This window comes from Mustelus asterias, chromosome 18, assembly GCF_964213995.1.
Source record: "Mustelus asterias chromosome 18, sMusAst1.hap1.1, whole genome shotgun sequence".
Lineage (NCBI taxonomy): Eukaryota > Metazoa > Chordata > Chondrichthyes > Carcharhiniformes > Triakidae > Mustelus > Mustelus asterias.
This window is the reverse complement of record NC_135818.1, coordinates 65,465,478-65,488,742: the sequence shown is the minus strand read 5'-3', so window position 1 is coordinate 65,488,742 and position 23,265 is coordinate 65,465,478. Positions and strand designations below refer to the sequence as shown.

The 23,265-nt window shown below is 41.8% G+C and overlaps 1 protein-coding gene across 1 annotated transcript in view; it reads right to left on the bottom strand.

The window, feature by feature from the left end:
* lrrc9 (leucine rich repeat containing 9) overlaps positions 1–23,265 on the bottom strand; it is a 125,733-nt gene that overhangs the window by 76,324 nt on the left and 26,144 nt on the right. Inside the window, exons 6-10 of the mRNA XM_078233126.1 lie at positions 20,805–20,960; positions 18,327–18,544; positions 13,516–13,647; positions 7,561–7,740; positions 420–537 (exon numbers count right to left, since the gene is read on the bottom strand). Coding sequence (XP_078089252.1) covers positions 420–537; positions 7,561–7,740; positions 13,516–13,647; positions 18,327–18,544; positions 20,805–20,960 — 804 coding nt within the window. The remainder of the gene's footprint in view (positions 1–419; positions 538–7,560; positions 7,741–13,515; positions 13,648–18,326; positions 18,545–20,804; positions 20,961–23,265) is intronic.

The following is a 23,265-nucleotide window of genomic DNA, read 5'->3' as shown; positions in this document are numbered from 1 at the left end:
ATGGGGAGCTACTCTAAACCCCGCCGGAGTGAAATTGTGCAGGTGGAATGGGAGATGCTATCGGGCTCGGAGAATTCAGTCCTGGGCCCGATAATGACATTTAAATTACATTCAAATAAGATTAAAATAACTTACCTGCTGCTCCCACCAGTTTCCAGTGTGGTCCCGACCGCACCGGATGTCCGTTGCGGGGAGATGCACACGCAGCAGGAATGCATGCGGGAATCCCGCAAATCGGCGCACGCGCAATTCTCCTGCCCAACACGCTAAAGAATTAGTGCCTCAGAATGGGAGAATCGTCCCTATATTTTTGCATTATATGAGGCAGCGCAACAAATATTTTAAACAACCATTTGTCCACACAATCTTGTTACTGAACCTTTAAGCTATTATTTAACTTACTGAATTTATGCACATACCCGATACACTTCTGCCTTTTTGAATCCATCCTCAAGAATCTGTAGAATTTCATTCTGTTCAGTAGATAATTCTGGATCATATACATAAAACAGGTATTCCAGGTGCTTGCTGTAGTTTCTAAAGGACAGAAATTGTTGATTTCAGTACACAATCACTTACCTGAAAAGGCAATATTATTCTATTACTAAATGAGATTAATAGCAGGCAAATCTATGTTTATAACTTCTAAGCTGTCATTCAATTGACACCCTATTAGAACTTCAGGTCTACTTTTATTATTCAGCTTCGACCTAAAGTTAAAAGATAATTTTGAATTATTCTCTACTTTTATGTTTCTCTCCTGCAACCACTGTTTTCACAATTTGTAACTAAAGTTTGCCAGCAAGGATTATAGCTATGGTTATTACTGGGGAAACGAAAAGAGACTGGAAGGGTGCCATTTGCAAATTTTAATCAGTTAAAAATAAAAAAAAAGGTCATTAATGTTGAAGGGCTAAATTTATATATGCACAACAAAAAAAGTCAAAGAAAAGGACCAAATCATTATATGATTACAGTGCAGAGGCCATTGCGGTTCTTTGTAAGAGCAACTTAGCTAGTTCTGCTTCCCTGCCCTTTCCTTGTAGCCATGTAGATTTTTTCCTTTCAAGTGTAAATCCAATTCCCTTCTGAAAGCCATGATTTAACATGCCTCAACCACATTCTCAGACTTAAAAAGGTTTTCCTCATGTCACTATCGGATATTCTGGCAGTAAATCAACATCCTCTGTTCTTCATCTTTCTCACAAGCAAAACAGTTTCTCTCTGCCTCGACCCCTCAAGATTTTGAGCACTTCTATTAAATATGCTCGCAATCTTTTTTCATCTAAGGAGAATAATACCAGTTTCTCCAATTCTCCACAGAACTGAATCCCACGGTGCAGAAGAAATAAATCTTTTCTGCACCCTTTCTAAAGCTTTCATATCATTCTTAAACTGCAATGCTCAGAACTGGATGCAATAGTCCTGCTGAGGCCAAACCCGTGTTTATAAATATTCATTATAACCTCCTTGCTTTTGCACTCTACTCCTCAATTTAACAAGCCCTGGACTCTGTATGCTTTCTTAACCACTTTTGCAACCTGCTCTCCTTTCTTCAACAATTTATACTCCAGGTCTCTCTGTCCCTGCACCCCCTTTAGAATCGCATCCTTTATTTTATATTGCCTTACTTTGTTACTCCTACAAAATGCATCATTTCACCTGCAACTTGTCCACCCATTTCGCCAACCTGTCCATGTCTGCTTAAAGTCTATTGCTATCCTGCTCACAGTTCACAAAAACTGCCAAGTTTTGCGCCATCTGCAAATTGTGTCCTGCACACAAAATCTGGATCATTAATATACACCAAGAAAAGCAGCGGTCTGAATACTAACGCCTGGGGCACCCCACTGTATACCTTGCTGTCCAATAAACAACCATTCACCACCACTCCCTGGTCTGTCACTCAACCAATTTTGTATCCATGCCGTCACTTTCCCTTTTATTCCATGGGCTTCATTTTTGCTGGTAAAGCATTGAATCTAAATTTTCTTTTCAGTAAATTTGTTACACCACCCTGATCCTGGAAAATTTCAAAAGGATGTGGTGAAAATTGTAAGGGTTTTCCCTCATTTCTTGCGAAGGACTTGTAAGATCATAGAATCTCTACAGTGCAGAAGGAAGCCGTTTGGCACATCAAGTCTGCACTGACAACATTTCCACCCTATCCCGGTAACCCATATATTTATGCTGCTAATCCCCCTGACATTAAGGGTCAATTTAGCAGGGCCAATCAATCTAACCCACACATCTTTGGAGTGTGGGAGAAAACTGGACACCCAGGAGAAACCCACGCAGACATGGGGAGAATGTGCAAGCTTCACACAGACAGTCACCCAAGGCCGGAATTGAACCTGGGTCCCTGGCGCTGTGGGGCAGCAGTGCTAACCACTGTGCCACTATGCCATCCATTGTGGATTATACTGCTACTCTGTTGGTAAAACCGATGGTCATTTTGATTTGTATATATAAATTAATATTCTCCTCTCCCTTCACAATTCATTGAGCCACTCATCTCTCCTGCCCCCATTTCACATGAGCACTCTTTTCCAAATTCCTCAGTATATTTGACACTCTTCTCCCCCCTCTTCTAGTTCATGGAGTCAGGCTTCCACACTGACCTGTATTGGTGAGGCCAAATACCCAGTTTCTATGTCATAACTTCTATATATTTCACATGTTGTGAAGGGGTCACTGATGGTGGAGTTGTTGAAAATCAGGAGGAGAGTTATGGAATATGATTGTTAATTGATTGTCAGTCAAGGCCTGGATGTTGCCACATCCTGCTCTAAGTTGCTTTTCAGAAGAGTTAAGAGCAGTGGGATTATCAAGCATTCCTGCCCTTAAATCAGAAAGTTGAAGATGGCTTGACAAAAATCATTCTATTTTGGGGGTACCAAGATCTGGGTACATTGGAATGGGTTCAGGATGTCAGGGTAGTGTGCAGAGATGGTCATATGATCATTAGGCAAATGACCATGGGGTCTGGGAGCTTTGGAGTTGGTCCTGGGCTGAGACAGAATATGAGAATAGCTTGCAATTTACTGGAAACTGGGAGTGGAGGAGAAGTCCTTAGGGGATAATTGGTGCGAAGGCGCACTGAGCTGAAGTGCCTAGCAATATTGGAGGTCCATGGTCTGACAATATTGGGAGAAACCCAGACTTGACAGAATTGGGGATCCTGGGTCAACCAAGTAAAGGTGCACTCAGGAAAATGAAATCAAACTGTTCTGGGTGGACCTTCTTGGGACATCTGACATGCTTTGCCACATTGACACTTGTCAGCCTCTGACCTATCCATGGCCCTTGGGTCATCATGCACTCTTCTTTGTCAGCCTATTCTTTATTTATGTTCATGTCTTAAAGCATTTATTCTATTGATATTCTGTGGTCTGTACTTCTATAATCTTCATCCAACACGAAATTGTAAAAAGAAATGCATCATTGCACAAAATGCTAAAACATTCAATATTACACTTCCTCCTGTGTAACCTCTGCCACCAAAAAGGATAAGGGAATACTATCACCTTTGATTTCTCCTCCAAATCACACACTATTCTGAGCTGAAAATTATAGCATTCCTTTGTTGTCAGTGGGACAACTTTGTGGAATTTCCTAGCAAAAACTATCACCACAGAGATTTAAATTAAAGTTCAAGTAGGGCAAATACTAGATTCTCAGGGCAATAATGTGATAAATGTGGCCATATCAACTTCTCAAGAACAAATAACTTAAGCTCAGAGTCCCCATTTTAGTACTTTAAGACACTGGGTCCCTTCCCATTGCTCCAAGAACCCAATACTGATAAATTTCATGTGGAATGCACCCTTTTCTTTTAAAGCCTCTTGACTCTTTGTACATAAGACCACAGAAGATACCAATTATAATACTGTAAAAATGGCATATGGCAAGCATACATTGTGCTTATAATAATAAGTTTTTGCTATTTTTGTAACAGCAGATTTTAATGGCTACATGTTAAATATAAGCTGATGTAGTTTGAATCTCACATGAAATGACTAAGTTATTGCCTTTCAGGCCACCCAGTTTCTAAGACTTGCATCTTTAAGGAAGGTAGAGCTATGGCACTATGCATTTCACCCTAAAAGCAAAAGCATTCTGATCAGAAACTGGCATCCACCATCAAGAATGTAGCCCGAAACCTGAACTCTTTTCCCCTTCAACTACAGCACCCAAGGTGCACACAAAATGCCTTCTTCAGCCCCTTAGCAGTTTTCTCCCCTTAACAACACCTTACCACGACTTTATCCTCTCCATCTTCTCGCCACTATGAAATATGAAAAAATAATCCTACAACCTGACAACTGGTGTGCCTGTCCATATGCTTCCCTCCCTCCCCACACCTGCTACTGACAGAAAAAAAGATAGGAGGGGGGGAGCAGAGAAAGAAAGAAAACAATACAAAGGCAGAGAAAGTCAAAGTTGGAAAAAGAAGAGAAAAGGGAGAAAAAAAGAGAAATGAACAAAGAAGACATTGTGAGATTGCCAGAAAAGGACAAAGGAACAAAAAGAGAACCAGCAACACACAGAAAAACAAGTAAGCAAAAGAGCACATACCACAATCTGTCATGTGCACCACCAAAGGAGATTGCTAGTATATTAAAATATTGTTGTTTCCTTTGTTGTTTGGAAATACACTACTTCGTTTATCAGCAAAAGGCAAGGAGCTCTCATTAGTGTGCATGTCCCTACCATAATCAACCTTGATGAAGTCAAGGATAAGCTCTTTGATGACCTACTGTACCAAAGTCAGACAACCTTATAAGGAGAGGCTGGATAGACTGGGACTTTTTTCCCTTGAGTGTAGGAGGCTTAGGGGTGATCTTATAGAGGTCTATAAAATAATGAAGGGCATAGATAAGGTAGATAGTCAACAGCTTTTCCCAAAGAAGAAGCGTCTAAAACTAGAGGACATAGGTTTAAGGTGAGAGGGGAGAAAAACAAAAGGGTCCAGAGGGGCAATTTTTTCACTCAGAGCATGGTGAGTGTCTGGAACGACCTGCCAGAGGCAGTAGTAAAGACAGGTACAATTTTGTCTTTTAAAAAGCATTTAGACAGTTACATGGATAAGATGATATAGAGGGATATGGGCCAAATGCGGGCAACCGGGACTAGCTTAGTGGTAAAAACTGGGCGGTATGGACAAGTTGAGCCCAAGGGCCTGTTTCAATGCTGTATACCTCTATGTCTCTTGGTGATTTCACCACAAGGATTGATGCAGATCACTAGACTTGGAAAAGGGTCTTTGGAAAAGTAGGGTTGGTAGTTGCAACAGTAATGTTTTCCTCTTGCCAAAGATGTGCGTTGAACATGAGCTCTTAATTACCAACACAGTTTCCTGCCTACATAATCACAAGAAGTTTTGGTTGCACCCGTACTCTATGCATAGGCATCTAATCAATCATGTCATTACCAGGCAGAGGGACAGGTAAGATATGCATGTGATGAAAACCAAGTGTGGCGTTGACTGTTGGATTGATCACAGACATATAATTTCAAAGCTAAACATCAAGACTGATCCCTTTATATGTGAGCAAGAAACCATCCCACAAGATAACAAAAAATGCCTTAATGTATATCACTACAAGGAAAAGAATGCCAATATTGCGACAGTCATAGGAAATCTTACTCATGTCCATTGCCAGCAAAATCTTTTCCTAGAATCATTCTGAACCACTTAGTACAACATCTCAACCAGGAACAGCTGCCAGAGAATCAGTGTGGTTTCAGAAAAAGTCGATGAACCATGGATATGGTGTTTGCAGTTAAAGCTGCAAGAAAAATGCCAAGAATGGAACATCGATCTCTTTACATCATATTTGTTGACCTGACCAAGGCCTTTGAAAGGTAATGGAGAAATTCAGCTGCCCTGAGAAATTCAGCACAATAGTTCAACAGTTCCTTGACAGCATGCCCATGCATGTCCTGGATGATGGTAAGTCATCTGACCCATTCCCAGTCACTAATCAGGTTAAACAGGACAGCGTGCCAGAAACAACCATCTTCGCCATGTTCTCCAATGCCTTCCATGATGGTGATCCTGGTATTGAAATCAGATATCGCATGGCTGAGAAACTACTCAATGTATGATGACACAAGGCAAAGACCAAAGTCTCCAAGGATATTCATTTCAATTTCCTGTTTGTCGGTGACTGTGCACTAGCTGCCAGTTCAGAGCTGGACAAGCAACAAAGCATAGACACGTGCTCCAATGAATATGACAAATTCAGCTTTATGATCAGCACATAAGGAACTGAAATAATGTACCAGTCTGTTCCAGGAAAGCCCCATCTCAAACCTAGGGTCCATGACCAGAATCTGTCAGCAGAGGATAGGTTCACTTATCATGGCATCACACTCTTAGGCTGTCTATATTGACGATGAAACACATACCAGAATAGCTAAAGCAAAGTGCAGTCTTTAGAAGACTTTTAACATCAGTCTGGGAACAAGGAGAGGTAAGTCTGCCTATCAAACTTAAAGTCTATAGAGCAATAGCCCTACCTACTCTGCTGTACACGAGGAAGAGATGGACTGTGTACCAACATCACACGAAGAAGCTTAATCACTTTCAGTTCAGCAGTCTTCAGAAGCTTCTGAAGATCAGATGGCAGGGCAAAATACAAGGTGCTGAAGTGCTCACCTGAGCTGACATGCCATATTGAGACAGTCATAACTGAGGTGGGCTGGTCACGTAGCCAGAATGCCTGACACTCACATACTAAAGCAAACCTTCTATTGAGTTTGAGTCTGGAGTGCATGGCAAAGGAAATATTACAAGGACAATCTGATAATCTGAAGGCTTTGTTTAGGGGTTCTGAAATCCACTTTGAGTCCTGGGAGAAGCCTGCCCAGCCACTACACATGCCATAACCATAACGCATTTTCCTTTGAAAGGAACATTTATCAGAAGCAGAGATAAAACACAAGGAGAGGAAATCCTTGTCCAAAACTCAATCATCTGTGGTATCCTGCCCCATTAGCAGCAGTACTTTCCGGGTTCAGATTAACCTTAGCAGTCACCAGAAGCTGTACAAATACCTCAGATAACAAACATAGTCACCTTTGCCTGGAAGGACAAACAAGACCATGTTTATCATTACAAGAAATAAAGGCATTTTAGCATGCTTACACTGTATGAAAAAGTATAAAATATGTTGAGGTTGACAGTAAATTGATTTATTAATGTCATTTATTGAATTGAAAAAGGGACACTGCAGAATTGTTTCTTTATATGCGTTTCTTTGCAACACAACAGTGACTACACTTGAGAATGACTTCATTGATTGTGTAAGCTGCCGCATAAATGCAAGTTTGTTCTTAGAATGTGTTGTAAATAATTGTTTTGTTCCAAATTAGCAGGGGGATTTTTTCAAAAGAAATGTTGTTAGGACTGTAATTTAAAAGTTTACACAGTAAGAAGTTTAACAACACCAGGTTAAAGTTCTTCTTACTGTGTTTACCCCAGTCCAACACCGGCATCTCCACATCATTAAAAAGTTTACTCAGAAAAAAATCTTGGAATTAAAGTAAACTCACTCTGGTTTATATGTTGATCCTTCTTTGCTCAAAATAGATTGGATCTTATCCTCATATTTCAGTCTGAGCATTCGATTGTGAACTCTGACGATGCGGTTTATTTTTAACCCTGTCACGCCAAGTTTTTTGAAGTCCCAAGCACAAAATCGAGATAAGATTACATCATAGCAGGAAGTGAACCTGTCAAGGGAAGGAAACTACATTCATTTGTATCTTGTAGAGTCATTCATTTGTTGAAGCAGTTGGAATGTAAACATATTTTTAAAACCTGTGCTACCATAAACTAAATTAAAAATAAATCATTAGTTTGCCAAAGACTTTTGTTATAGGACAATTTAATTCTAAATTTGAAAAACAGGGGCTTTTCACAGTACTCCATTGCAGTGTTAATGTAAGCCTACTTGTGACTAATAAATAAACTTTAACTTTAATTTTCCTTGGAAATTTTGAAATTGTAAAATTCTGCCTTAAAAAAATGAACATCTTGCTTCTACGATCTGTAAATAAATTATACATATATCTATTAACATAAATAAATGTCTTCTATGTCGTGCAGGACTGGAACTTAAAAGCTGTTTCAATATTCTGCTTAGTGCAATACTATGGGCCCGATTTTACCAAAACTTTGCGCCCGTTTTCAGACGCGATATGGCAGTAAAGTTGGGCATCGGGCCTATGCCGCGATCCACACCCAATTCCTAGCGGATCGCGCCTTTACCAACGGCCGATTCGGGCACCGTTCCGGTGCATGCCCAAATCGGCCGGCGCGACGATATAAATGCATTTGCATGCATTTAAATCGACTTAATGAAGCGCGCGCCCAACTTTACCATCAATTCCCCTTTTACCAGTGTCCGGTACAATTCGCGTCCGCGCCTTTGCCGACCTGATAAATAAAAGCCCAACTTGTACTTTTATTCGGCAGGGGAATCGCCGAGGCCCACCCTTCGCAGACACCTAACCACCCCAGCAGACCCACCCCCTGGGACTGGACCTCTCTGGGAGGCAGGCCCCCCCCCACCCCCGCGACCGTCTACAGCTGATCCCTCCTGGCACCATCACTGGTACACCCCCCCCCACCCCCCCATGGGATGAGACATCACGCCCCCCCCCCCCCCCCCACCCCCCCGCAGGGAATGAGACGTCACAGACCCTCCCCTCCCACCCCCCCAGGGGATGATAAGTCACAGCCCCTCCCCTCCTCCCACCCCACCCTCCTCCCCCCCGATCAGAGGACGAATGACAGAGAGGCTCTCTCCGCTCTCTGCTTCTTTTTTCGCACCCGGGCGCATTCTGTCAGATTTCTTCCAAACTGCGCATGCGCAGTTCGGAGCTCCTATTGTTCCGGCGGCGTTAAGCCCCGCCCACTGGACCGGCACCAGAAAAAAGTGTATGGGCGCGCTGGAGCACGGCCTCCGGGCTCGGATCTATTTGATGCCCACACCCGGCACTTAGTCTCTAAATGGTAAATTCGGCCCTATGGCTACCATTTACTGACAGGTGAGTCTCACAAAGCTCACAGGAGCTCCAGAAAAACTTGCCAGCTTCGTGAAAATCAACTGCTGGATCGACACTTTTTTTAAAAATTGAGGTTTCATGTTGGAATCTGCTAAATTTATTGTGTGAAACCCACCTGCCCAGAGCCAGGGAACACTAGCACAACAATGACAGCAATGCTTAAACAAAAATGTCACAAGTGGGAAAGCAAGTGTTCATAGGGCAAAAAAATCTTGGTTGCCTCAGATGAAAATAAACAAATTATAAATCTTATTTGTACCTTTAATAAAATTGAATAAGTGGTTGAATTATTTATGATAAATTACAAATTATAGGGGGGCATGGTGGCACAGTGGTTAGCACTGCTGCCTCACAGCGCCAGGGACCCAGGTTCAATTCCAGCCTCAGGTGACTGTATGGAGTTTATACGTTCTCCCTGTCATAGATTTACAGCACAGAAACAGGCCCTTTGGCCCAACTTGTCCATGCCGTCCTTTTTTTTTTAAACCCCTAAGCTAATCCCAATTGCCCGCATTTGGCCCATACACCTCTATACCCATCTTACCCATGTAACTGTCTAAATGTTTTTTAAAAGACAAAATTGTACCCGCCTCTACTACTACCTCTGGCAGCTTGTTCCAGACATTCACCACCCTCTGGACACTTTTGTATCTCTCCCCTCTCACCTTAAACCTATGCCCTCTAGTTTTAGACTCCCTTATCTTTGGGAAAAGATATTGACTATCTAGCTGATCTGTGCCCCTCATTATTTTATAGACCTCTATAAGATCACTCCTCAGCCTTCTATGCTCCAGAGAAAAAAGTCCCAGTCTATCCAGCCTCTCCCTATAACTCAAACCATCAAGTCCCGGTAGCATCCTAGTACATCTTTTCTGCACTCTTTCTAGTTTAATAATATCCTTTCTATAATAGGGTGACCAGAACTGTACACAGTGTCTGCACAAGTTTCCTGCTGGTGCTCCGGTTTCCTCCCACAGTACCAAAGGCATGCTGGTTAGGTGCATTGGCCATGCTAAATTCTCCTTCAGTGTACCCGAGCAGGTGCCGGAGTGTGGCGCCCCAGGGGATTTTCACAGTAACTTCATTGCAGTGTTAATGTAAGCCTACTTTTGACACTAACAAATAAACATAAACAAAGTTACAAATAAAATGGTCAATAAGAAAGATATAACCTGCAAGTAGCAAAAGGCCAAAATAAATCGTTGAAAGGATTTTTCAAGTGACTTCAATAGCCAGTTATAGGCCAGAGATGTTAAGACAACAAATCCAAAACTATTATCACAAAAATTATAAAACGGTCTCCAATAATTTTCCTCTGCATAGGTCTGTCTAACCCTTTCTCAAGGGCCAAAGGTCTATTTTTGAACATAATTCACGAGTAATACAAAAAGATTCCTGCTTTTTGCAGTATTGAGTCCACCTGATGAAGGAGCAGCACACCAAAAGCTTGTGATTCTAAATAAACCTGTTGGACTTTAACCTGGCATTGTGAGACTTCTTACTGTAAAGGAAGAAAATTTGGGCCAGGCAGGTAATCTACATAATATAAAATACTGCACATGCTGGAAATCTGAAATAAAAACAGAAAATGCTGGAGATACTCAGCGGGTCTAACAGAGTTATATTCCAGGTGTGTGACCTTTCATCTAATTAAAGGTCACAGACCTGAATTGTTAACTCTGTTTTTCTCTCCACTGATGCTGCTAAACCATTTCCAGCACTTTGTGTTTTGTTTTATACATGAATTATGTGTTTCCAAGGGCTTAATTACAGTTGTGAAGGTGGTGGGAGCAACATCACAGTAAGTGCTGGTTGCTCTTCCATTAAAATTTGTCCCATGAAAGACATAAAGGGAGTGGAATAAAATCACTTATCATAAAATAATTAATTAGTGTTCACTGATTATAATGCACTTCTCAGCAGATAGCATTCTGTTTATTCATTTTAATCCTCCAAAGGGAAAAGCTGTATATGCACAGTTTTGATATGAAGTATACTGGACACCAAGGTTAGCATGCACGCAGTGAACACCTGCCAGATACATACAGAGCAAACGGATCATGGTGTCAATCAACATGCGGCATTTATTTGGCAGCACTGCTATCGTGGAACAGCGGACATCATCTTTTGACCTCGCACAGCTGAATGCGTGCTATTAACATGAAGAATTTCCCCACCAGCATTAGTTAAAGGGATCAACAAATTGTCAGGGGATCAAGAACTCTCACTACATATTTTTATAAAATAGATATAAATATCTCGTGGCTAATTTCTAAAATTCTAAAAACTGGACAAAGATCTTTTAAAATAGCTGAATGTATGTCTGTGTGTGACCCTTGAACAAAAGGGGCTATCCTGCAGTTTCAAAGGAAATTACACTTCGTTATGTCTGAAGTGAAACTAATGCCCTCCCTGTGGTCTGCATAGACCAAATTCCAAGAGAACTATACAAAGGCCACCTACATTTTATAAGCCAGGATAGCCAATTGAAGGCCATCTTTTTGCTAAAACAAAGGTCCCTGCAACCTTCCTTTCAAGTTTTAAAAAAAGTTTATTTATTAGTGCCACAAGTAGGCTTACATTAACACTGCAATGAAATTACTGTAAAAAGTTCCTGAGTCACCACACTCCGGCACCTGTTCGAGTACACCGAAGGAGAAGTTAGCATGGCCAATGCATCTAACCAGCGCAACTTTTGGATTGTGGGAAGAAACTGCAGCACCCAGAGGAAACCCACGCAGATACAGGGAGAATGTGCTGACTTCGTACAGTTACCCTAACTGGGAATCAAACCCAGGTCCCTGGCACTGTGAGGCAACAGTGCTAACCACTTTGCCACCATGCCACCACTTTAAAGTCTCAATGGTTGGAATATTTGACCATCATAGGGACCGAGACACCTTTTGTCAAAGACACTATGGTGATTTTCTTGCTCTTCCCTCCGGCATGATTTTTTGGTCCTGTTGATAGTGAATCCCGCACGGCCTTCCTGGTGGCGGGGGGGTAGAATCAATGGGAAATCTCATTGACAATGGCGGAACCAGAAGATCCCAACGCTGTCCAATGGTGGGCCTCTTCCCGTCACCCAGAAACATGCCAAGGGGGAGGGAGGTGCGGGAAATCCCTTCCCCACTGCAAAAAGGTGGGACACAAAAGATGGGACAGTAACACAAAAGGTAAGGTCCCATGAGTTTGGGAGTAATATATTAGCTTGGATAGAGGATTTGGTAACCAATAGAAAGCAGAGAGTGGGGATAACTGGGTCTTTTACTGATTGTCAATCTGTAAATAGTGGTGTGGCACCGGGTTCAGTCTTTGGGCCCCAACTATTTGCAATCTATATTAATGACTTGAATGCAGGGATAGAATACACTATAGCCAAATTTGCAGACAACATTCAAATAACTGGGAAAACAAGTTGCAATGAAGAAATAAGAAATTTACAAATGAATGGGGAGGCGGTGGCATGGGTGGTCCTGTCACTGGGCTAGTAATCCAGTGACCCAGGATAATGCTCTGGGGACACAGGTTTGAATCCCACCATGGCAGGTGGTGAAATTTGAATTAACTACAATCTGGAATTAAAAGTCTAATGATGACCAATTAGGGATCGGCAATAAATGCTGGTCCAGCCAATGATGCCCACACCTCCTGAACGAATAAAAAATATGAGGAGGGACAAAATTTGGCAGATGAAATTAAATGTGGATAAATGTGAGGTTATCTATTTTGGTCAGAGGAGAGAAACTTCAAAATGCTTCAATGCACAAATTACAGAAAGTTAGTATGCAGGTGCAATAGGTAATAAGAAAGGAATTTTAGAATTCATTTCTAGTGGAATAGAGCATAAACACAGGGAGGTGCTGTTGCAACTGTGTAGGGTATTGATGAAACCGCATCTGGAGCATGGCACTCATTCCTGGCCCCCTTATTTGAGAAAGGATGTAATTGCATTAGCGACGGTTTAGAGGAGATTCACTAAATTGATTTCAGGCCTGAAGGACAAATGCAGATCTGATAATTTAGCTCCCATTGTTTCATTAAAGGTGGCCATATTTAGTGCTCAATTAGATCTAAGGACATGAATACCTGCAGTGGTCATTTCATTTGTTGTTTTGTCTTGCAACAATAATACACTATGAAGTATAAAGCTTATACCAGTAGAAAACTTAGACTAAGTAGGAACAATGCTAGGGGACATCAATTAAGAATTACATATGCAAATCATATCCTATTAAAGATCAAATAATTGCTGTCATTCCAAGGAATCTGATAAAATATGTAGCATGACATTAACTAGAAATAGCACATCTACGTTAAGTTGCTAGAATTTAGGAATGATTCTGTTCAGCACTTCTGTTTTTCCAAATACTATCTGAAATGTGGCTATGAAGTAATACAAAGCTTTTGCAAAGAATTTTGTAGTTATCACCATACCATACATCAGAGGGAGTGCCTTCCTCAAAGCGAATATTTCCCACGGTTTCCAGTTCAATTAACAGAAGTAGAACACTCAAATTAAAAAACTCAGTTATTGGTGTTACTTCAGTCTGATACCTTGCTTCAGTTCTGTAAAGAAGACAGAATGGAATGATTTCATTGCGGTATGACAAAATGAATATTTGCATTTGATACCATGTTAACACAAAAACAATATTAGCGAATAATTTTATGCATATTTATGCATATTCTCACACTGTTGAGAACGCATGTTTCACGCTTTCTGTGTTATTAAAATTTGTGTCTGTATGAATGCAGCACAATAATGTGACTGGGTTCATTCGACCAGTAGGACTGCAGGATCAGGAGCAGATGCAGAGATCATTGTCCCTTTAACTAAGCAGATCTGAGAACTATTTACGTACTGTCATTTCTAATTAACCACATGACAATTTGATTAAAATAATTCTGAATCATACAACAACCATGACATAGGATGGAGATTAGTGTGTTCACTTTGTGGACCGTATTTGATTTATTATTGTCACATGTAGTAACGTACAGTGAAAAGTATTGTTTCCCACGCGCTATACAAAGCATATCGTTCATAGAGAAGGAAAGGAGAGAATGCAGAATGTAATGTTACCTTCCTAGCTAGAGTGTAGAGAAGGATCAACTCAATGGGAGGTAGGTCCATTCAAAAGTCTGATGGCTGCAGGGAAGAAGCTGTTCTTGAGACGGTTAGTACGTGGCCTCAGACTTTTGTATCTTTTTCCCAACGGAAGAAGGTGGAAGAGAGTATATCCGGAGTGCATGGGGTCCTTGATTATGCTGGCTGCTTTTCCGAGGCAGCGGGAAGTGTAGACAGGGTCAATGAATGGGAGGCTGGTTTGAGTGATGGACTGGGCTTCATTCACGAGCCTTTGTAATTTATTGCGATCTTGGACAGAGCAGGAGCCATATGAAGCTGTGATACAACCAGAAATAATGTTTTCTATGGTGCATCTGTAAAAGTTGGTGAGAGTCATAGCGGACATGCCACATTTCCTTCGTCTCCTAAGAAAGTAGAGGCATTGGTGGGCTTTCTTAACTATAGTCTCAGCATGGAGGGACCAGAACAGGTTGTTGGTGATCTAGACACCTAAAAACTTAAAGCTCCCGACCATTTCTACTTCATCCCCATTGATGTACACAGGGGCATGTCCTCCACTACGCTTCTTGAAGTCGAGGACTATCTCCTTCAGTTTGTTGACATTGAGGGAGAGATTATTGTCGTCGCACCAGTTCACCAGATTTTCTATCTCTTTCCTGTACTCTTTCTGATCATTGTTTGAGATCTGACCCACTATGGTGGTGTTATCAGCAGACTTGAAAATAGAGTTGGAGGGGCATTTGGCCACACAGTCATAGATGTATAAGGAGTATAGTAAGGGGCTGAGGACACAGCCTTGTGGGACACTGGTGTTGAGGATGATCGTGGAGGTGTTGTTGCCTATACTTACTGATTGCCGTCTGTGGGTTAGGAAGTCTGGGATCCAGTCGCAGAGGGAGGAGCCGAGCCCCAAGCCACAGAGTTTGGAGATGAGTTTCATAGAAATAATGGTGTTGAAAGCTGAGCTGTAGTCAATAAATAGGAGTCTGACATAGGTATTTTCGTTATCTACGTGTTCCAGGGTTGGGTGAAGGCCAGAGAGATGGCATTTGCTGTGGACCTGTTGTGGTGGTAGGCGAACTGTAGTGGAGTCAGGCAATCTGAGAGGCTGGAATTGATTTGTGCCATGTCTAACCTTTTGAAGCACTTCATAATGATGGATATCAGAGCCACCAGACAATAAAGAACAAAGAAAATTACAGCACAGGAACAGGCCCTTCGGCCCTCCAACCCTGCACCGACCATGCTGCCCGACTTAACTAAAACTCCCTACCATTCCGGGGACCATATCCCTCTATTCCCATCCTATTCATGTACTTGTCAAGATGCCCCTTAAAAGTCACTACAACATGCGCTTCCACTATCTCCCCCGGCAACGAGTTCTAGGCACCCACTACTCTCCGTGTAAAAAATCTACCTCGTACATCTCCTTTAAACCTTGCCCCTTGCACCTTAAACCTATGCCCCCCAGTAATTGACTCTTCCACCCTGAGGAACACCACTTGTCACAGCCTTCCATTCGGAAACGCACCCTTCCACAGCTACCCTCTGTCTTCTTTGACCAAGCCAGTTCTGTATCCAAAGACGACCATCATCCTGGTACCAAAGAAAAGCCAGACAATGTGCCTTAATGACTATTAGTCATTTTGGAAGGTCTAATATAGATAAGAAATATACAGTAAATGGCAGAACCCTTAAGAGTATTGATAGGCAAAGGGATCTGGGTGTACAGGTACACAGATCATTGAAAGTGGCAATGCAGGTGGAGAAGGTAGTCAAGAAGGCATACGGCCTTCATCGGCTGGGGCATTGAGTTTAAAAATTGGCAAGTCATGTTACAGCTTTATAGAACCTTACTTGGGCCGCACTTGGAATATAGTGTTGAATTCTGGTCGCCACACTACCAGAAGGATGTGGAGGCTTTGGAGAGGGTACAGAAAAGATTTACCAGGATGTTGCCAGGTATGGAGGGCATTAGCTATGAGGAGAGGTTGGAGAAACTTGGTTTGTTCTCACTGGAGCGAAGGAGGTTGAGGGGAGACCTGATAGAAGTCTACAAGATTATGAGAGGCATGGACAGAGAGAATAGTCAGAACTTTTTCCCAGGGTGGAAGAGTCAATTACTAGGGGGCATAGGTTTAAGGTGCGTGGATCAAGGTTTAAAGGAGATGTACAAGGCAGATTTTTTACACAGAGTAGTGGGTGCCTGGAACTCGTTGCCGGGGGAGGTAGTGGAAGCGGATGCTGTAGTGACTTTTAAGGGGCGTCTTGACAAGTACATGAATAGGATGGGAAGAGAGAAATATGGTCCCCGGAAGGATAGAGGGTTTTAGTTAAGTCGGGCAGTATGGTCGGTGCAGGCTTGGAGGCCGAAGGGCCTGTTCCTGTGCTGTAATTTTCTTTGTTCTTATCTTCTTGAAGCAGATAGAGACCTCAGATTGGTATAAAGAGAGATCGAAGATGTCTGCACATAGCCCCACCAGCTGGTCCATGCAGAATCTGAGTGCTTGTCCGGGTACCCCATCTAGGCCAGTCGCTTTCCGTGGTTGACTTTCGAGAAGGCTGCTCTGATGTCTGCAACGGTGGCCTTGGATACAGGTTTGTCCAAGATTTTCTGGGTGGAGGGTGTGCTCCCGCTGATCTCATGCTCAAAATGGGCATAGAATGCGTTAAGCTCATCAGGGAGGAGTGCATTGGTGCCAGGATTTTACATGCCTTCATCTTATAGCCTGCTATGTCTTGCAGACCTTGTCATGGTCAACAGGAGTCTGTGTGGCTAGCCTGGGACTCTAGCTTGGACCAGTACTGTCTTTTGGCATCTTTGATGTATCTCCATAGATCATATCTGGCTTTGTTGTATAGGTCAGGATCGCCTGACTTGAACACCTCAGACCTGGGCTTCAGCAAGAAATGGATATCCCTGTTCATCCATGGTTTCCGGTTGGCACACAGTCTTCCACATACTTACTAATGAAGTCAGTTACTGTAGAGGTGTACTCGTTCAAACTGATTGCAGAGTTTTTAAATACTGACCAGTCTAGTGACTCTAAGCAGTCCCATAAGTGATCATCCAATTCCTCAGACTAACATTGCATGGCTTTCTTTAATGGATTGTCCCGTTTCAGCTTTTGCTTGTAAGCTGGGAGCAGGAGCACAGCCTTGAGTCCCCGCGTTGCCAGACTGACGATGTTAACCATACCCACTCATTTTTGGTAGTTAAAATGACAAGGTCTGGAGAGAAAAGTGGCCAGTGTAGCTGGAGAGTTCATGCCAGTTTTCTCACCAAAATTGATACTCTGCCAAATGCCACCTAGTGAGTCAAATTCATGTACAGTATTTAGGTAAAGCGTGGTTAACACAGTCCGAGATTATTAAATTTGACCAACAAGTGAGGGTGGAGGAAGGATAAATGAAGGGCAAGAATGGGAGGGCGTGGATGTGAATTGAAGGGAGAAAGTGAGAACACAAGGACGAGGAGGGAAGAGTATATAAGCAAGACGAAGATCTAAATAAATCTAATTAGCTAAGTGACGCTCAGTGAATTTACGTTAGAAGATATGCTCAGGTGAAAAGGATAGGTTCTAGTGAAAAGATATATGATGGGAGATCATGTTTGGCTGATTTTCAAACAATCCTGTGTACGCTAAGAGCTGCAGTAACAACCAATTTGAAATCGTCAGTCAAGCTCATAACTTGGCTCATTTACACTTGCAGAAAGCAACATGCATTCCTGTGCAAAGACCCAATCCCTGCAAACAAAAGGAATATGTTCGAGCCTTGCACTTTTAAAAAAAGTACTTGGGGAGCTTATGGCTCCCTGTTGTTTGTTTCATGGCAATGGTTTAATCAATCAGAGTTAACCTGATAACCAGTCAGCACCCATTTTTTCTGTAGTATAAATTATGGTGATCATTTGAAATTTGACATTCGTGCATTTGTCCTGATAAGATGAAGAGTTTTGGTAACATGTTCTGCACTACCAATGTTTGCATACCATTTAATATTGGGTTAAGCGCTGATTCTTATTGAAATGACACAATGTCACATTCAGTACATTTCTTGGAAAAATAAAAAGCATAAAGACTTCAGACATTAGTTAAGAAATTAAGCAACTTTGGTAATATAATGCAAGGATATTACAAACTAATTTACTTACTCATCCAGCCTGTTGTTCCAGAATATTAGTCTTTCTTTCAGAGCATCCAGTTTTTTACGCATTTTCTGCTCAACACTAGAATCTTCTGTGCTGTTGTTTACTGAACTGCTACTGCTATGCATTTCTTCAACCCCGTCTTTATTCTTCAACCCATTCAGAACTGTCAGCACAGAATTTTGCCTTTTGCTCAAATGCAGCGTTGTCAATTCAGATTCTAGCTGTTTCAAGAAAATTGGTTTGTGAACTATTATCACACTTATTATCAAAATCTTCAATCTTAGTAATTTGCTTGCAAGATTGCATTCTAAAAAAGAGTATGTGACTTGCATAATTCATCGAGGATAGCAAGGTCTCCTTGTGTTTACCTTCAGGAAATACTCCAATGTAGTACAAATTATGAACCAGTCATTTGCTCCAGAGCATTATCGCTATTAGGTTAATCTGTTACCTGCTACCTCCATGAGTGACCAGTACCAATAAAATATTCTGTGCTGCAGAAAAACAGCATACATCTTCAGCCAATGTAGTGAAAACTCTGGTCTACAATCAACAGGAGACAATGTATAATATTTTAAACAGTCAGCATACTTGAAATACACAAGGGATGAGAAGTTGATACCGTTTGTTCCCATTTATCAGTGCCACAAGTGACTTTAAATGACTCCTAAGTGGTGTTTATGAAATGCATGCACATTTTTTGAGATGATTTGCCCTGGATGTCATACCAGTAAGAGATTTAGGGTGGGATTTTTCAGCCGCACTCGCCCCAAAACTGAAAACTCCCACCCGAGGTCAACGGCCTTTTGCATGGTGTTCTCCCCACTGCCCGCCACAATTCCGGTGGCAGGCAGGACAGGAAAATCCCCCCTTAACGTGCATCAGTGACTATCCATGGAAGTATAGAGAGCAGGCAAAAAATGCTTTCATTCAGCATGTGATACTGACTTGAAGCCATTGTTGCTCTTTTGGAGCGCAACACTTCAGCTCTCTCTAAACCTTGCATAGCCAAACACATGTTCAGCAAATAGGAAGGATCCCCCTGTTACCAGCATTACTTAATAGGATTATCAAACAGTTAAAGTTAGTTTCTAGTTCATTTCTTCCAACTGTTGCTACAATTCCCCTTAGAATATAGCAAGGCTTAAAGAATGAGCAGAGGACAAGCTTCTGGAAGTGGGAGTAAGTAAAGTATTTTCAGCAGGAGACCATATCCGCTCAGTGTTCGGGGAGCAATTCATTATCATGGGCCTCAACAAGGAAGAACACGTGAGACATTTGCGCTCCAGACATCCTCAGTGACATTTACAACCATCTGAGGCCACAACCTCAGGGCAGAGCAAGGACTACATTCACAGTAGCTGCAAAGGTCACTGTGGCAATTAACTTTTTATGCCTGATTTTTAGGCTGGAGCTGGAAATGTTTGCAACATCTTACAGTTTGCCATTTACTGTTGTAAGGGAGGTGATTGACTCTTTTATTCAATGGCAGCAAAATAAAATTTATTCTCCCTATCCATAGAGAATAGGTGGAGAGAACATTTGGTTTCACTAGGATTTCAGACATCCTCATAGTTTAGGATACTATTGACCACATCACTTTTCAGGCATAGCATATCAACTCTAGCCCTAAACCTCCCCCCCCAGAACCAAAACTCAGGTAGAGTGGATCAATCATTGAAAGACACTGAAAGTTCTGACCTGGTCTTGCAGGGAAAAATGAACCTGGAGAGCCTGACAACAATCCCACCCAGGCCCTATTCCCGAAACCCCACTTATTTATTCTGTTAATTCCTCTGACACTCGGGGTCAATTTAGCATGGCCAATCAACCTAACCCACACATCTTTGGAGTGTGGGAGGAAACCCACACAGACACGGGGAGAATGTGCAAACTCCACACAGACGGTCACCCGAGGCCAGAAGTGAACCCGGGTCCCTTGCACTGTGAGGCAGCATTACTAACCACTGTGTCACCGACTGTTCCTTAATACTACATATTTGCCAGAAGCAAGGCATGTTTCAATTGTATTCGTTAGTTAATGAGGAAGTACCTTTTCTTTAGTTTGTTGTGTTAGTTGCCAGGTAATTAACGTTGGATCTATGTTGATTTTAGTTTGTTACTGTAAAGGCCTTTCAAAGTGAAATCTTGCCCTTTGTTGTTTGTCAGTCACTGGGAAATTCATTTCCTTTTAAAAGATATCGGTCTCCAGAGCGATTGCAACAAACTTTAAACGATACAACCTGACTTCTATCATTGCAAAGTTGTGCAAAAATGTTAAAAAGGTAGCAAGTTCTTGATTATTTGTCCTGGGCCCCAGAAAAACAGATTGAAAACAAACTAAACTATTTTAAGCATTAGTAACACAGCGTATGAGCATAGATAAAGCAAAAAAAATCAACCATCTTCAGTTCTGTAGAAGAGTCATATTGGACTCAAAACTTCCTATTTTTATACAACCAACATGGGTTTTGTACTTACGGCTTTAATGCAGAAGCTGATGGCTTTTATTCGCTCCTTAGGTACCTCCTGCATTGAACTCAGTTGCTTTTGCAGCCTTTCTACAACTTCAGCTAGTTGTCGATGGGCGTTCTTTGCACGCATACTGTAATACATTTTCTTTTTCATCACAGTTGACTACATGAAAGGAAAATTAATACCACTGAATCATTCTGCATTTTCACTTTGACACTAAAAGGTTTCTACTGATAAACAGACCAATCTAAAATCATAATTTTTCTTTTACACTCCTTATCACATTTTACATTATAAAATATAAAACAATTTGTGGAAACACTGGGAAGATATCATTGTTTCTTGTAACCCTATCTTTCAAGTTGCTGATTTTCCTTGAAATGCTATCAGATTATCTATTGTCAGTATGATACATTTTCTTTAATATAATTCATTTACCAGATCCAAACATACATTCAAATAAAAAGGGAAAATGATGGGACATTTGTCCTTTATAAAGTTAGTGTCATAAAGGAGCGATGCCAATCTTGTGGTCCTTCTGATGCTATTTACGTAATGGAGCATTCGGTGAACACGGGGGAAGAAATGTTTCAGGTATAGGCTAGATACATTGCAACAAGGGCAAAAGGCAAGGGAACCAAAGCCAGGATGCCATGAATGTCGAGGGAAGCAGAGAATATGATTTTTTAAAAAGAGGATGTATGAAGAATGTCAGGTGAATTCTTCAAGCAAAAACCAGGCGAAATATAATAAGATGAGAGGGGATGCGAAGAGGAATAAAAGACTGACAAAGAGAGAATATGAGAAAAGCTTAGCAGTTAACATTGAAGGGACCATAAAAATCTTCTACCGGTGGATAAATAGTAGGCGGGTAACAAGAAATGGGCGAGGTCTGCTGGGTGCACAGAGAAGGATGTATACTTGGAAGCATGAGGCAAGGCTAGAATAATTAATAAGTGCTTTGTATCAGTGTTTATTAAGGAAGAGGAAGATGGCAAAGCATTAGTAGAAGCAGGGATGGTGGAGGTGATGGACGGGGGGCAAATTGACAAGAGTTTTCAGATAATTAAGGAGCGCTAGCATGGATTTGTGGGGAGGTCTTACTCGTCGAACTGAATTTTTTGATGAAGTAACAGGGAAGGTTGATGAAGGGAATGCAAAGGATGATGTCAAATGCTTTCTGAAAATTGATATAAACAAAGTACTGCATAAAAGGCTGGTAAACAAAACTGAGGATCATGGAATAGGAGGGTCAGTGTCAGTTAGATAACTGACTTAAGAACAGGAAGCAGTCAGTTGTGGCAAATGGTGATTTTTTAAGATTGTGGGACAGTGATATTCCCCAAGGGTGAGTGCTAGAACCATTGTCTATAAATGACTTTGTTTTGGAATATTGGTCAAATTCAAAATTTGTCCATGACATTTCACTTGGAGGTCTGGCTGACAGTGAAAATGACATCATTTGAATGGAACAGAACACATATAGGGGACGATTTGCGTTCATTTTCATCACAAGTGCAAACTGTGATTTGGGTGCAAAATCTCAAGATTTGGAAAATTAGATTCTCGCGGGCGAAAATCTTGTTTTCTGATTTCCTCCACCCCACGCCAGTGACATAATGAGGGTGGAACCTCTTTAAAATACATACTAAGAAACCTAAATGGAAGCTTACAGGGCTTCCCTGTCATATGTTCCCTCCACATAAAGAAATCCCCCCTAGCCGACATGACGTTATGTTGGTGAGGTTTACAACTGCTTTTGCAAAACATAAAGCTGTCAGGGGGATCCCACCAGGGGCGCACAGATAATACAACTTCCAGTGGAGAGGGTCATGCCCGGGCAGTGGATTGCCCCAGTGCTTATGGGGGAGGGGGGTGGAAGAGTATGTTTTCAGTGCAGATCGGGACACCCATTAAAAACAGCACCCCAATCTCTGTGGAGTCAGCATTGGCGGCTCTATCAGGTTGTACTCCGCCAGCATGACGGCAATAACTACACCCCTAGATTTTCTGTGCACAGAATGCCAGAGAAGCTGGAGAGAAAACTTGGCTGTGCTGCTGGAGTGCTGCATGGCGTTTTTTTTCGCCTCAGCTAGCGCTCTGTGCAGAGTGCAAAATTCCGGCCATAGTCCAGTAGATTGGACAGTGGCAGTTAAAATGTAATGATGTGGAGATGCCGGCATTGGACTGGGGTAAGCACAGTAAGAAGTCTCACAACACCAGGTTAAAGTCCAACAGGTTTATTTGGTAGCAAATACCATAAGCTTTCGGAGCAGAGCTCCTTCGTCAGATGGAGTGGATATCTGTTCTCAAACAGGGCACAGACACAGAAATCAAATTACAGAATACTGATTAGAATGCAAATCTCTACAGCCAGCCAGGTCTTAAATGTACAGACAATGTGGGCAGAGGGAGCATTCAACACAGGTTAAAGAAATGTGTATTGTCTCCAGACAGAATCTTCTGA